The sequence below is a fragment of the Carcharhinus amblyrhynchos genome, chromosome 11 (genome assembly GCF_965287045.1).
Source record: "Carcharhinus amblyrhynchos chromosome 11, sCarAmb.v2.hapA, whole genome shotgun sequence".
Classification (NCBI taxonomy): domain Eukaryota; kingdom Metazoa; phylum Chordata; class Chondrichthyes; order Carcharhiniformes; family Carcharhinidae; genus Carcharhinus; species Carcharhinus amblyrhynchos.
Window position 1 is genome coordinate 31,352,149 of NC_137334.1, and position 17,282 is coordinate 31,369,430.

At 40.4% G+C, this 17,282-nt stretch overlaps 1 protein-coding gene across 1 annotated transcript; it reads right to left on the reverse strand.

Moving 5' to 3' along the window:
- Nucleotides 1-157: 157 nt before the first annotated feature.
- LOC145350006 (SOSS complex subunit B2-like) lies at nt 158-16,338 on the reverse strand. The gene is made up of 6 exons (XM_080198807.1): nt 15,713-16,338; nt 15,219-15,357; nt 8,081-8,152; nt 5,994-6,078; nt 5,737-5,803; nt 158-816 (listed from the first exon to the last, which is right to left on the reverse strand). The coding sequence occupies exons 1-6, from the start codon at nt 15,801-15,803 to the stop codon at nt 608-610; spliced, it is 663 nt and encodes a 220-aa protein (XP_080054933.1). The 5' UTR covers nt 15,804-16,338; the 3' UTR covers nt 158-607.
- Nucleotides 16,339-17,282: the final 944 nt, after the last annotated feature.

A 17,282-nucleotide genomic window follows, 5' to 3' on the forward strand; every position in this document is an offset into this window, starting at 1 on the left:
CCATCCCGTATTCCTCCAGCAAGAGTCTTTGTTCAGCAGCCAGGAGCAGGAAGCTTGTATTTCATTCCCTCCCCTCTTAACCCTGGGAAACAAACCAGTTACAAATTCTTTAGGGATAATTTCTAGCAAGCAATAGCTTTCTCCACCTCCCCCACCCCCCCAATCATCATGGCAAATTCCTGCAATGCCATTATTGAAGAAACACTCCTTGCAAATTTATTAAAGGCCACATGAGTAAGATTCAACTTATAAATTCCTGATGACAGTCAGGTGACATAATACCTTTCACTACATGCTATCAGTAATTTAATGTGATTTTATTGACATTTTAACCTAAAATTAAATTTTTGCCCCACTGCTCTCAAACACAATCACCTCTACTTTCACAACTCATTTTCAGACCATAAAGTAGTAAGTTTTGTGCAGCTTGAACACTGCAAGACACCTCAACTGTTGAGGCAATGTTTTACATTTCAAAACCCCACCTCAATGAAGAGGGTAAAACAAAACAATACATACAAACTCAGTTATGTAAAATCAAAGTGCATCAAGTGGGTTCAAGTAGGGTGTAGAGTTGAACAAGGTTGGTATAAACATATGGCACACATCATCTTTTGAACGCTCTACGTGGGTCTCTTCCATTGCTAACAGTGGCGACAGCAGTAGATCCTTGAGCTAGGTTCATCTGTTGCTGACTTATTGGTCCCCGTCCATTGCTTCTTCCACCACCTACAAAGTTAGGGTTCTGCTGCTGCTGATGGTTATTGCTTGATGGGGGAAGTCCCCCTTGCAATGGCCCACTTTGTGAGCCATTTCCTAAACAAAAACGATTAACAAAATCCTTGACATTAATGCTTTATACATAATGAAAATACTGTACATTTTAAACTACACAATTCAACATTAAAAAGAACCAAACAGCAAGATAGCAGGGCACTTGAAAAAAATCAAGTTATCAAAACAGTCAACAATGTCATGAAAGGAAAAATGCATTTGACAAATCCTAGTTATTGAGGTTGTAACTAGCTGGACAAAAAGGCAACCAGTGAATGAAGTATATTTGAATATTCAAAGGAATTCAATAAAGTTCTGAACATGAGTTATTCCACAAAATTGATGGCAAATACATTTGCAGAATCAGAGGACTGGTTAGTAATAAAACACAGTAGAAATTAGTCATTCTTAAGATGACAGGATATAACTAGTGGGATGCTGCGAGGATCAGTCCTGGTGCCTCAAGTATTTACAATCTATACCCATGACTTTGGTGAGGAGAGTGAGTGCAATATATCCAAGTTTCCTGATAATACAAACCCGGGGGAAGGTACAGACTGCAAAGGAATGTAGATCAGTTCAGTGGTGGACTTGAAGTGGCAGACAGTATATAACGTTGCAAAATGAGAGATTATCTATTTTTGCTGCCAGAGTGAAAAAGTAGAACCTTTCGAGAGAATGTTAAATATTAGAACTCAAGAAGAGGGAATCAGATGTTCATAGATCAAAGTTAATATGAAGGTATAAGCAATTAGCAAGTCAAATGGTGTGTTGTAAGGCAGGGGTGGCATTGTAATGCAATATAGCAAAAGCAAGTTTTGTTGCAATTATATTAGGGCTTCAATGAGATCACATGGTACAGTAACATGTACAGTTTTGGTCTCTGTCCAAAAGGAAGAATATATATGCCCCGAAGAAGAATGCAACCAAAGTTCACTAGATTTAGATGCCTGAATGTAAGGGCTATCTGATGAGCAGAGATCAAGTACAATGGACTTACCCTCCCTGGAGTATCAGAGGAGTAGTGATTACATTGAAATAGATAAAAGCGAGGGGATCCAACTGGGGAGATGCTGAAAAGCTGTTCTTAGTGGCTGGGACAGCCTGGAACCAAGCATCTTAGTTTCAGGGTAAGGTAGAGACCAGGCATTCAGGAGGGATATATGAGGGAGATATTTATTCAGTCAAAGGGTTGCAAATTTTCAGAATTCTCTAACCCAAGTGCTCTGGATGTTCAGCTGTTGAGATGGAGAAGACTTTGGGGCATTCAGATTATGGGAAAGTTGCTGTAGAAGTTCAGCCACAAACTTACTAAATTGCAGAGCAGGCTCCACAGGCCATGGTGTCTACATGTTCTTCTATTTCTTATACTATTAAATATGTTTACTTAGATTGGTCACATTGAGAAATTCTTCTTGAAATCACATTTTCACAAATCAAAACAGTTTAATGCATTATGAAGAGGACTTGGGCAACATCAAGTGCTCACTTGTTATCAAAAGCTTGCCATATTCAACCTGATGGCAAATGTTGCACAGAACAATTAAATTATACCATTTAATTAGGCAGGTGGACAAACACTCAATCTCACCAGCTTTCACATTAAGCAAAATGATACACACTGATCCAGGATAGTTGGGTGCAAGAATTCTTCACATCAAGGGCAATAAAATGAATGACTTGAGACACAGGCGAGATTTTCTAGCCTCGGCCACCCCGAAACTGGAAAATCCCACACAAGGTCAACAGACCTTTCCATGGTTCATCCGTTGCTCACTGATTCCCGTGGCAGGCAAAACAGTAAAATTTGTCACATTGTCTTTAAAAATTTGATGTGATATTTGACCCAAGTCTTTCAAAGAAAGGAAGGTTTGATTTCATATAAATGTTATTCATATAATGACTGCAGGTTGTCTTTTACAGTCAATGCAGCACTTTTTAAAAAAGCATCATTGTTATAATGCAGCCAATTTCTACACAGCACACACCCACAGTCAATAACCAAGTAGTAAATATTGTTCAGGACACCAGGGATAATCCTCCCTATATTGTCAAGATAGTGCCAAGGGATCTTTTACATTCAACTGAGAAGGCCTTGGTTTAAGGTCACAAAAGGTACTCAGCAGCACTTCCTCAGTACTGCACTACGGTGTCAACCTTGCTTTTTATGCTCAAGTTCTGGATTGGGATTTGAACCCATGACATTGGCTCAAGAAGCGAGTCTTGGAAGGAGAAAACAGATTATGAGCTTACATGTAGTATTGGCTAGTGCAAAATAATCTTCATGTTCCCATTTAAATTCAGGCAGATTTATACTGATCAAAAAAAACACAAGTATCACTGTTCTACTTTAATGGCACTGAGCAGAGGACAGTCATGGTACATATGAGAACTCCAGATTATAGGACAACCCAGCAGTTTTGTACTGTGTTACTGTCATGACGAGCCAATCTGAAGACTTCAACATTCCTTGCATTGACAGTTATTTCTCACAGTAGATCACCTACATGACTCCTTCATAAAGCTTATTAAAAACAAATTGACCAGGACCATGCCAGGGGCAGGTTTATCTGAAAGCTCAATAATCAGGAGGCAAAACATTAAAGTTTACCATATAATCAGAACAACACATTTTTACAGAGTTCTTCAGAGTTGTCACTTTGGTGGGAGCTGAAGACAAATGGTGTGGTTTTGGTTTCTTTTGACATTCCAAAGTTATGATAAAAGATTACCATAACCCTCAAATTATCTCTCTATAGCCTTATTTAAAAATTGATGGGCAGTGGGAAGAGAATGACTTTGGGCAAGATTTACCACCCAACCTGCCACATGTTTCACAGCATTGAGGGGCAGCCTGCCAATGGCTGGTGGCAGGATCTTCAGGTCCCACCATTATCAACAGTGTTTCCCGTTGAATGCCCCGCTCGCTGCCGCGAAACCCACGTCAGGGGTGCACTGTCAGCACAGCCAGAAGATCTTGCTTAAACAACTGGAAAGTTCCGGCCTTTATCTCATGGCATCTATTTGGGCAGATGCAGAAATGTCAGCTACCGTGACTACCAAATTCTCAGCGGCTTTAATGGGCAATTTTATAGAATTATTTCAAAACTTAATGTATAAAACGTATTTGATCTTTCCACACTTCAGGAGAGTGGGCATTTGTAAACAGAATATGCACGGATGCTCCAGCAATTCGACGCACACACATTTCCAGCCACCCCGTTCCCAAGACACTTGATGCAGTGTTTAAATTCATCAGCAAACAGCATGCTTGAGCAAAGAAAGCATCACAACTAAATCTAATCCCTTCGGAATAGAATCAGAATCAAGTCATTGAGCTAGTCACTGGCTCTTTGAAAGAGCTACACAATTTAGTCCCGGCCCCAGAACAATCCATTGAAAAAAAAACACTCATTTCCCCTCATTCCTTTATGTCCTCGAGTTAACAACCCAAAGGGAAATAGTTCTCCCCGCTGCTCTTTCAAAACATCCTTATCCCCTTTACTTTAAAGAGGAACAATTGCACTTTCTCCAGTTTCACCCACACAATGGAGCTCCCTGGGCATCATCCTGATAAACTTCCCCTGTAACCTCTTGCCGCAGTGAAACCCGCAGGAGTGCACTATCAGCAGGGCCAGGAGATCCTGCCAGATGACATGATTCAAGGTGTGGTGCCCAGAATTGGACTCAATCCTCTAGCTGCAACTAACAAGGGATCAAGATGCAGCATAACTTTCTTGCATTTGTATTTAATGCCTTATTTCCAAAGCCAAGAATACCATTTTCTTCCTCAACACATCTACAGCACTACCTTCAATCTGTTTATTTTAAATCAACTTAACCAAGCTAGTTAGATAACTGGCCTTCTCACTTAGCCCTATATCCCCACTCTATCCCCAAAACCTTGCACATTTCCTTTTGAAACCTTTCAACTCCATTTTCACCATTCTGACAGCAAGGTCCAGGCCACCATCATGTACTACATAAAGGAGCTCTTCCTCATATCTCCAAATCTCTGTTCCCTTGTCCTTCTGTTATTAGCTAACAGTATAATGATTTTTTTTTGCCTAATGATCTAAACCAGTCAATTTTGTACACCAATATCTAATCTCCCCTTACGCCCTTTTGTGACAAGAACACCTTCAGCTTCTCCAACCCAACCTCAACTAAAATCCCCCCACCCTGAAATTATTCTGATAAATCCCCTCTGCACCTTCGAGAAACCCCACCTCCTTCCTAAAGGCTAGTGCCAGAACTGAGCAAAAAACTTCACTTGTGGCCTGACCAGAGATTTAATAAATATTCAACAGAACCTCCCTGCTTTTGCACTTCGTGCCTCTATTTTTGACAGCCAAACTCTTATATGCTTTATTAACTTCCGTTAATACATCCTGCCACACTAGGATTTATGCACATTAAATTTCAACTCCCTCAGTCCCTGGGTACTGTTTAAAACTGTGCCAGTCTATACTGCCTATCCCTTCTGCCAAGATGCATCACTTCACATTTCTGCACTAAATTCCATTTTTTGCCTTATCTGCTGATTCTGCTAACTATAGTCGATAAGTTCATCCAAATTTTGAAGTGTTGTTTTCAAAGATCCCAGTCATTTATTTACGATCAAAAAAAATTAAGTAATGCTTAATTGAGAAATACCATGGTCTACCATCTTCTAGTCTGAAGAACTACTCACAAGGACCTGGTAGATCTTTGTCTTTAATTATTTTATCCAAGTTGACACTGACCCGATTCTATCGATTAGATATTTGCACAAGACAAAGTTACATCAAAGTATATACTTTTCAATTGCTTCGTTTACCAATTTTAGGATCAAAGATACACACTTTAACAGACAAAGCCTTCTGCAGAACAGGTCTCAAGGCAGAAAAAGGGGGAAAGGAATGACACTGCAGTGATCAGTGCGTCAGTTTTATTGACGAGCGATCTACATTATCAGCTTACCTGTTTGCATTTGTCCATTTGTAGCCAGCTGACTAGGAGGTGAATTGTTTCTATGTTCACTTTGTGCCTTGATAAAACATTTAAATATTAAATGAAAGAACAATACCACAAAGACAATGAGGAATAAAAGCTCCACAGTAAAAAAAAGTTGATTATACATTGAATTCAACTAAATTATCCCCCATATTTTTAAAAGTTAAGAAACGAGGACCGTAATACCAACACAGCATGCTTTCAACAGTCCTAATGCCACTTACAACTTTGTTTGTTTGGTTCAGCTGGTTGAGGTAGTCTGGATTTGGTTCACTAAAGTTGGGTACTTCTGAATATACCATACAAAACCTAACAGCAAAGAAAATATTAAAATGTTACACTGTTCACTGAAATATCAAATTTAAAAAATAATTCAAAAAACATAATTGTGAAAATAGAGGGTGAAAGCTGGAAATGCAGAGACATTTACTATACAACTACTCAACCATTGAATTGCTTATTGACCAGAAAGGGAATGAAGCAAAAAAATTCAAAGTTTAAAGGTTTATTCATTAGTGTCATAAAGTAAGCTTGCATTAACACTGTAATGAAGTTACTGTAAAAATCTCGTCATCACTCCAGCACCTACACCAAGGGAGAATTTAGCATGGCCAATGCACGTACCCAATGTGTCTTTCGGACTGTGGGAGGAAACCAGAGCACCCAGAGGAATCCCATGCAGACAGGAGAATGTGCAGACTCCACACAGACAGTGACAAGGCGTGGTCAGAGAAGCACTGACAGAAGTAGCACAAATAGTTCAGTCCCTTCACCATGCAGAGTCAGAACTAGTAGTGATTATAAAATGACCAGTTGTCACTTCCATGCATCATGTTCTCAACAACACAGCCAGATATGCATCAGTCACCTCCTGCTCCTCATTCAAGTCATTAACCCATCTCTACTTTCTCCCCAACTGAATTTACTTGGTGACAATTGGACCAAGAACCTATACCCTCAGATGACAAACAATACAAGTACAACTTGAGGCTATTATATGGAGATGAAAATATTTCCCTTGGTCATAAGAAGTCTTCAGCATTTTTTAAGTTTAAATAGAATTCAATATTTTAAAAGCAGAACTTTATTTCACTTCCAGGGGCTTCATTATCAATATTCCCACAGCCAAAAGAGTGTTCCACTGGGGGGAAAATAACAGCTGAAAAATCATAACAATATGAAAAACATCAGCAATCCCACAGACCAAATCAAATTTCACTATAGCTCCTTTGTATTTTACAGGCAAGGCTATTGCTTCATATCCCACAGGATTCAAATCTGAATCAAAATGTCATCCCAACACCAATAAAGAAATGATTGCTATTTGTCTGATGTTGTATAGTCTTGCCTATTGCTTCTTACACAAACTATTAGGAGACACACTTCTTAAAAAGTCAGATTGAGGCAGATCTGTTAGATGCTTCTAAGGGAGATATTCTCCCTTAGAAGTACATATCCTTCATAACAAGATCATATTTAGATTACCATGTACAGTTTTGGTCTCTTTATTCAATGAGGGATATATTTACATTGAAGGCAGTTCAGAGAAGATTCAGTAGATTGATTCTGAAGGTGAAGGGTTTTTGAGGAACGGTGAAGGCTATTTTCATTTGAATTTAAGAGATGTGATCTGATTGAAGCATACACAATTCTGAGAGAGTGTTCCCCTTCATGTGGCAATCTAGATTCAGAACAAGATGCTGCCTATTTGAGAGAGACGAGGAGGAATTTTGTCCAAGTGATTTGGAGTTTTGAGTCCCTGAATACATTCAAGGCTAGGTTACAGATTTTTAAATGACAGGGGACAGTTGGTTATAGGGAATCGGCAAGAAAGTGGAGCAGAGACAAAAAGCCAGGCCAGAACAGCAATAATACTGAATGACATGTGCAGGCTTGAAAAGCCACCTTCTCCTCCTCCTATTTCTTATTTATTCATTAATATTTTGATATATAGAATTATTGTCAAACATTAAATGACGTTCTTCTGCCAACCAAGTTAATTTTCTTTTAGTCATGTAAACAGGGATTTAAAAAAATGCAACAGGAAGAATGAGGAACAAAATATGCTGAAAGTATTCTTTAGTCTCCAAAATCTCTCATCCCAATTCCCTCCACTCTCCCAAAAGGCACCAATATTATTGGGGTACAATCTCCCAGGTAAATCTATACCTGTTGAAACTCTACTCTTATTATACATCCAAGAGCTGACTGCTGAGAATACCACAAGATTGATCTTGCCCTCAGTCTATAAGGATGAATTTGAGTGGAGATATTTTCCTTGGATTTCCTCAGGATGCGTCGTCATACTTACTCTCCTATTTTTTGAAGATCACCACCTCTGCCAGTATACAGCGTCAGGCAATTTTTCCACATTGAAGCGTAACTGAACAAGGAAAGGTCATGGAGAAAGTTGGAAATTAAAATTGTAAAATAAATTCAAATATGCTGTGCAATTGTAAAGGAAAACATTTAGCAGCATCATTCAATAAAAGGGCTTTGTAGCGAAGCCAATGACCAAAATAAAGCACTTTTCTCCCACTACAATTTGTATGCAGCTATGTAATCACCTATTACCACCTCCTGTCACTGGGTGGCAGGACAGTCTAATGGAAAGACTCCAAATTGCCATCAATGCCACTTCGTACAGCACAGGCCTACTCTTGCTTGTTAAAAATAATTTTCAAGATATAGCTTCAAGAACCAGATAGGGGTGGTCAAATTTTATCCAAGAACAGGGATTACCGAACTTTGTGTTTCAAACTCAAACCCCTTTTTTTGGGATTGAGCTGTAATTATAGAATAAAAATTGGTGCTGTAAGGGCAACATAGGGTATCGAATGTTACTGTAAGCTTTAGTAGCCTGTAATTTCAACTGTGCAGCCAAATGGCACACTTATCTATTGACAGGAATTTTAAATGAGACTTCTTAGGGAAGATAACTGCAGCCTCATCTACATTCTCATTAAAATCTTAACATCGCCAGAAGACTCACTAACAATCTTTCTTAAATAGATCACAATCTTATGCAACCAAAGACTCAAAATAGAAGGCACATATTTTAGTTTCATATTCTGCATTCACAAAATCTGTAAATAGGCTCTTAAATGTGTTGATGCTTCCCAATAGCAATGAATACAAACCCATGAAGAAAACAGGAGAGATTTTAGAATGCCCACCAGAAGTAACTGGAAATTCTGCAGAATTATTGCAGTCAATAATTTTAATAATTCAAACCAAAGTGCTTTGTTGTTGACCAAAGCAAGTGTGGATTGGTTAGGCCAAATGGTTGTTTCTGTATTACATAAACTACTTTTAAAAGGGAATACTATTTTTGTCATCCAGTGTCGGAAGGATTAGGGCAATTTATTGCCAGTTCTTTAAAAGATGGAGTGTCTTATTACAAGCCACTGTGACAGGTTTAAAAGGACTAGGTAAGCATTTAAAAAATAGGAGTCAAAACTGAGACAGGTCATGATTTAGACAGAATAAATTCTAGTTAACTAACTACGCAGGTCAGAGCACACAGTAGCCTCCTATTCTATAATTTCTATTAGTACTGTTCCACTAGCGCTCTCAAGTGGTCATTCTTGACATATACTTGAATCCCTACAGTATTGAAAGAGGCCATTTGGCCCATCAAGGCTGCAGACTCTGAAACAGCACCTTACCTAGCCACAGCACAGCTCCCCCCTCCCCTCCGTCAACCTCCAAAATCACCATAACCCCATGTATTTACCATGACTAATACACCCAACCCATCTTGAGACTATCTTTGAAGGAAACTGGTGCATCTGGAGGAAACCTACAAAGACACAGCGAGAGAGTGTAAATTCCACAGTGACCTAAGGCATGAATTAATTCTGGGTCCCTGGTGCTGCAAGGCAGCAGTACTAACCATTATGCTGCCCTGAGTGTCCAGTGGCTAATTCATTCGTTTTGGTGGGGAGGGATCACCTCCCCACTAGATAGATTTCAGATGTTTCATCTCATCCTTGAACAATTATGGCATGCACCTTAGTTGAAGTACAGGCCAGATAATCCTTTTGTGTTTAAAACACTAAAGGCATTTGTATCAAAAACAGAAGCAAATGTTTGCTTGTTTGGTTCAGAGCTTCCAGAACTTTGGACCATACACAGCAGTCTTACTGCATGCCAGATATATGGAACGGGCATCATTGTAAACTCTTCAACAGTTAAGACAGTTTAATTTGGAGTCTGAAAAAGCCACATCAGTTACAAACTAAATCTAGTACAGGTTCACATTTAAATAAACTCAAAGCATTCTGAACCCTAAATCAAATATGCACATCCACTTTTAGAATTATTGCATGTATACACATTACCTGATACTTTATTATGTTAAACCCAAAGTTCATTTTAGCACAACTAGGCGACAAACCTTCTAAATGTTGACAGATGTACCTCCACCCTCAGTGAGGTGGCAGCTAAAACACCTATGAATCAGTGATAATCACAGTGCTGATCAAAGAATCCTTGTTAACTTCTGAAGCACTTTGAAAACATAGAAAAGCAACACAAACAAAGGCACTGGTAAAATTCCCCTCTTCCCCAGCAGTAAAATAAAATGTGACTTCCATTAAAAACTGGTGTAGCAAATTGAAATCTGGCCATTAAAAGTTAAACAAAAACTAGTTTAACTCTAAACTGAAAAGAATTAAAATCAGCCATTTGAACATGCGGTTTTCTTTTAGGGCTAGAAAAATTGCTTAATATCAAAAAACTAATGTGTCAAACTGAAGGGCAGCAAGATAGGAAATAATATGACTCGTTAACACAGACGTGTGTAAACCACACAGACTCACCAAGTGACGTCAGGAAGAATCATTTCCTGCTTCTCCCACACATCTTGCCTCATGCTAAGACATTTGGCCTTCCCCTTTCAGACTAAAAAGGGTGAAAGCAGATTAGTACAGGAGAACAAACCTTAAATGTGGACACGGATCCCAGAGGTGTGGAATCTGCCAGACACGTATTGCACTGTGACGCTAGCACTAAACCAAAAAACTGATCATATGCAGCAGATTTCAAGCTGTTGCACTTCATGATCCAAGGTAAATCTCCAATATAGACAAATATGTAGATCCTACAAGCAACAACATACTGGCTTATTACCAGGATAAGTCAATGATAGAGGGGAAAATGTCCCAAGAGACAAAAGCCCCAGGCTAATTGGGTGGGGTGGGGAAGAGAACTAGCCAATGCTGCTCAAATGGTGACCTCTGCAGCAAGACATCACAAAAGGATACTTCTGCCTCTAGACAAAGAGCTTTTTCATCATTTTTACAAAAAAAAGTGGATGACTGTATTAAACCTTCCCGATATGCACAGGGCTTGGATTATCATTGCAGTGATAGCTGGTGCTTCCACATTTGTGCAAACAGCTGAAGTCTGTAAACTCATCTGCCAATATTTTGTATTAGAAAGACAAAGCAGCTGATTGAGAAATATTATTCCCATGCTGGAGTTACAAACAAGTCAGAACAAGATCCTGACGAGTGTTGTCTGACAACCAATCATTCCACTCTAAAGTCAGAACAAAATTTATTAGGGAAAGCTCCAATTCTGGGAGTAAAACAAACAGTACAAGTCAATTTTAGAAATATTTTGTTTGTTTCATTAATTTGGTAAAATATCCAAGTTTTTAAACAGGCAGTTGTGGTTTGATCTATAATTATGTCTTCATCTAAAATTTACCTCAGAAAATGACAATTTATATTCCAGCATGCATTCAAGGTAGATTTCAGATGTTCCAATTTGCTTAACTTTTATCACTGAATTTGTCAGTATCCTGTGCCACAGAAGTCCCTGTACCTTACATTACAGAGCAGCTTCTTCCACTCAACATGTACAATTTCAGTAACGTTTCACAATGAGTTTGTGAACATGTTTCAGGGATGGATGGTGCACACATTTGGCGTACTGTCCTTTCACATCTGGATCCGGAGTTCAATTGAATTGATTTATCCACAACTTCTCCTCCATAGGAGATGTCTTTACAGTCTCAACAGCTGATTGATTGAAGAGGCAGGATGAAAAATTGCATGGCTTCCATCTTACCAAGAGAAAGCTCTTGGTCACTCAAGATACAAAACAAGTTGTGGCTTCAATCTTACTGTAAAAATGCTAACTTCATAATATTAATGTAGAAATTGGCCAGAGTTCATAGAATACCTACAGTGTAGAAGAGGCCATTCGGCCCAGCAAGTCTACACCGACTGTCACAGTAACTTACCCAGGCCTGTCACCTCTCACATTTCACATGGCAACCCATCTAAACTGTACATCTTGGGACATTAAGAGGCAATTTAGCATAGCCAATCCACTTAACTCGCACATCTTTGGACTGTGGGAGGACATCACAGCACCTGGAGGAAACCAACACAGATATGGGGAGAACGTGCAAACTCTGCATAGAGTCACCTAAGGCCAAAATTGAATCAGGGATCACGCGAGCTGTGAGGCTGCAGTGCTGCCTCTCAATACGTTACCCTGGATTTCTTAATTACTAGCCCAGCGACGATATCATTGCGCGATTGCCTCCCCAAAACTCTGGCGACAGTGATTCAAATCCACACCTTCATAGGGAACGAAACCTCAATCCACTGCCTTAGACCGCGACCGCACTACCAGATATCAGGCAGAATTGCAAACAGCCATAAATTGTTAGTTCCACCGCCTAAGTTGTATACACAGCATCACATCCTCAGCCTCCATTTCTTTTTGGAACTTGCTGGATTGGCATTTCAACACAAAATTATGTAAAAAAGTTCAGCCAACCCCTCAGCTCAGAAAACAAGAGCTGAAGTGTTTGTGTCTTCTTTCTCCATATAGCTTTTTTTTTCAATTTACAAAATTAATTTCTTACTTTCCCTTTGTCTCGCAATCTAACCCTTTGTTCCTTCTCTATTTCTCATTGTGGACCAGATTTGATTAATTCACCTTGCATCGGTCACTCCTGTTTATTTTCTCTATCATTATCACTCATTAGTTAAGGCGATGCACCTTTGGTGCCATCATTCATTGAGATCATACGTGCCCCTTGCCCTCACCCTACTGAGGTCAGCTCCAACAACTTGAAGCTGACCCATAGTGACTCCCCACACCAACAAGATTTGGGTCCTCGAAACCAAGGTTAGTGGTGGGAGAAAAAGGTGCAGAGTCAGTAAACATGAAGGTTTCAGTATTTATAACATCAAGAGCAGCATAGGAGACAAGGCTTAGTAACTATTTAAGATGTAGTTTCTACACTGGGATATGTAGGAATGGAACCAGGCAGACCACACAATAGTCAGGACAGTGTCATGGAGAAACTGCACGTAACACATCAAATATTGAAGGGTCCAGCACAGGCACCAGATTGAGAGGATAGCATGCTACCAGAGGCACAGAAGGAGCTAGGTAATGTGTAATTAAAGACGCAAGAGAAAGGAGATTAGAAAATGCAAGGAGATTAGAAAATGCTAGCAGATTTATCACCACATTCTCAAAAACACCCTTGACCCCCCCCCCCCCCACTGTTCTTGCAAATTACCATCCCACCTCCAACTTCCCCTTCTTAATCAAAATTCGGAGTGTCCTCCCAAACCCATTCCATTCTTTGTGCCATCCCTCCAATCAAGTTTCAGCCCAATCACAGTACAGAAACAGCCCTTAGCAAAGTCGCAATTGGCATCCTGTGTGAACATGGCAAAGGTAACTTTCCCTTCACTTGACATGGTTGACCACACAGGAGAAAGGCAGGAAATTGGAGTTGAGAAGCTTATCAGCCACGATTGAATGGCAAAGTAGACTTAAAGGGTTGATTGGCTTAATTCTGCTACTATTACCTTATGGTCTTACCATCCCCCTCCAATACATCTTCAACCTGCTTTCCAGTTCAATTCTTATGCAATCATAGCCAGAGTGAGAGACCTGGAGCGATCTTTTCCTGTGCCTACAGCACTACCTCTGGTACCCCACCCCCAACAACTTCTCAAGGCCACCTCCCATTTCTTATCTACATATTGCTCCATGACTATCAGCCAGAAGCATTACATTCATTTTCACATATATGCAAATGACACCCAGCTCTGCCTCATCACCACCACTGTTGTTACATTACAAGACTACATATCTGGCATCCAGTACTATGAGCTTGTTACCTCCGTACTCAACTATTCCAATACATTCCTAGCTGATCTCCCTCATTCTACCTCCTGTAAACTTGAGATCATCCAAAACTCTGCTACCAGTATCTTAACTTGCACCAAACCCAGGTGCCCCATCATCAGTATTCGCTGATATACAAGACAGCTACCAAACAATAGATTTAAAACATCTCATCTAGTCTTCAAATCCTTAAATAGCCGCATCCCTCCCAACATCTAACCTCCGAGTCCTACAAACCTCCAAGGTATCTGCGCTCCTTTAATTCTGGCCTCTCGTACATCGCCAATTTTAATCACGCCACCATCAGTGGATGCATCTTCTGTTATCAAGGCCCCAAGCGCTGGAATTCCCTCCCTATATCCCGCAACATTAAATTTTCTCCAATAAAGTCTTTGTTCATCTGACTCGATATCCCCTTTTGTTTTATAATGCTCCAATGAACCTTGGTATGTTTAAGAGGCTTTGTAAATAAAAGTTATTGTAGCAGTTGGAAGGGCAGAGATCAAAAGGTGAGCAACTGTCATGAAATGGCACATTTATCCACACTTCAGTTCCCAAAATAACCATTATTGAGCTGGAAGTTGTATGACTGAACCTAGTCAGGAGATGACTGATCACAGCCACTGGTAATAAAAGAATAAATCACTCACTACCCATGTTGGGGCACGTTGAGTAGCTCATAACCCATGACTGAACAGTACACCGGAAGGGGGAACATCTGCTTATGCTGTGATGCCTCATTAGTCAAATAGTCTACCACTGTTAAAGACAGATGCCAACATCTGTACTGAACAGATTGTGGAAAGATCATTTGGCATTGTCCAGTTATAAGCCATTATCAGTCTAACCTAACTGGATCAAATTGTCATTGGAAATTCCTATTCAGGTTGTACAAGTCAATGCCACATGGTCAAATTCTGAACAATTCAAACATATTTTGTGCTTTCTTTACAGGGGATCCATTCCAGTCCAATAACTGAAAAGGGACTCTCCATTCTTGAAGGAGTCATCTCATTCTTAGGCCATATTACATGACATACCACCCTCACCGCAGTGGATGCCAAAGAACCTGCAACATCTTCACTACACCACGCTAGATCTATTATTGATCACCCAGCCGTTTTAAAACAATCTTTTCCCAAATTACCATTGCAATCAACTTCCCTGCTTGTTTTCAACCTTTTTTTTTAAATACTTCATACACACATTGAACCACACTGGCAAGCTGTGTTATTCAGTCACATGCTTTGCCTGTAGTCACTTGGCCACATTCGACGTACCCTCTCGTCAAGCGAATGATATCCCCGGGCTGTATTAGACCTCCAACCTCATCCCACACTGAAATTGTGATGCTGCCAGTTTTATCGGCTACTTTGCACGACCTCACTTCATGTCCATCTTTAGTTTTGGTAACTCGACCTGCACAGAGAGCGAATAAAAACCTATAATTAGTTCCAGTAGCGTACATTTATTAACCTGTCTAGAAGCGGGTGCACTCATCTGCACTAGAAGTAAAACTCACAGATAAAAGAAAATTGAAGACGTCGCGCGTTTGACAGGAAGCTGACCTGTACCTCGCTAGCACTTTTTTCTAAAAGGGGTTTTAAACTGCCTCGGTTCACTTCCCACCGATTTTTTTTTAAACTCCATGATCAAACTGTCAAAGGGTGGGGCTTTTTTTTAGTAAACTTGCATAGAGACCTTGCCATCATTTAAACGATTATATGGTAACTTATTTCTGTTGTTTCAGGGCTGCAGCCCCTACCTAACTTACCTATTTCCAGAACAATAAAGATGACATTTAAATTTTTCATTCCTGGCTTAATGTCTTTTACAAATGCGTATGTGTCGTTGTTCATGCTCATGGTGATTGGGAAAATGTGCGTTCACACAGCACAACACAAAGCATCACCCGGGGAAGGGAGAGCCTCGCTGGCTGGAGTCCCGGGCTCGGTGTGTGGGGAAGGTGGCTGCTGCTGCTGCCCCGCTTCTCGCACACACAAAAATACAACTTCCGCAAGATTATAAGTCCCTTTGGTGACACTTCTAGTTTATGCTTCCTTCTGACTCACAAAAAACCCCGTGGCTTCCGAAAAATCAAGTCAGGGATTTGTATTTAAAACAAAAACTAAACCTCCAGCTCCTTCTTTTCTCTGATAACTCCCACGCTATTTTTGTGTTGCAGCGATGAAGCAAACTCCCGCTCGTACACAACAGGGATATATTATATAAATATATATACACACTCTTTTAAACTCCTCTGTGAAATGACAGCGACTGATTTTTAATTAACTGATTACAGTCATGATTAAGCCCAGCGATTAGAATATATGAGCCGGGAAGCTGTTTGACTGCGCCCTGCTCGTACTGAAGGCTCCCTTTTTTTTTTCCCCCCTCGTCCCCCACTGCCCAGCTTCACTCTAACCACCACTACCTCTCACACAAAAGCCCACACTACGCAAACATGCGCTCCTAGCGCCTTTTATAGAGCCACGGGCGTATTTACGGCGGTCGTGAAACGTCCCTCGTCGCTACGTGACACACCGCCCCTCGGAAAAGGAGGGGTGGAGGGAGGGCGACCTTTTTTTTAATGAAATGTAGAATATTTGGTGCTGATATCCGTCCCATTGGCACCGTGTCTCTATCTGTTATTTTCACTCTGATATAAAGGTCTCAGTCTGGGGAAATTCACTTTGTTCCCACTGGCTATGTTGCCAATCACGGATGGAACGCGAGCGGGGCTGTTGATTGGCTGCTGAGTGTCCGGATGTTCCAAACCATTGTCTCCGCATTCCAATCGCCTTGGCTGACGTTGCCGAGGCTGACACGTCTGTGCTGTACAGACACATGGACTTGGCAGCCCTAACGTGTCCGAATGCCTGATTTTGCTGATTACAAACTGGTTGGGAGGGTGGGGAGGGAGACGTTTAATTAGGAAGCCCTGTGCACAATGGAAGGTTTGTGTAAGAATCAGCGTTTTATTAGCTTAGCCAAACCTTTGGGGGCGGACAGTAAAAGTTCTGTGCGCAATCAGAAAAGATTCCTCTTCTCCACCCTGCCCTTCCCTCTCTACCTTTGAAATTCGGCCGTACTCTTTCCGGGACGTTAAGTGACCAAGTTGGATAGATGTCGCTCCAACATTACAGGACACATACATAAAAGACCGAATTATTAGGATTGGTAATTAATATTAAATCTACAGAACTTTCCCATGACTTTTCACTGGCTAGTTTTTTGAGACGTATTCAACGATTTTTTTCTTCATCAGTTTATTCCACCCTCTTTTGGATACATAAGGTTTAATATTCCTCCCCTGCACCCACGTGGTTTCTGATTCTAGAAAA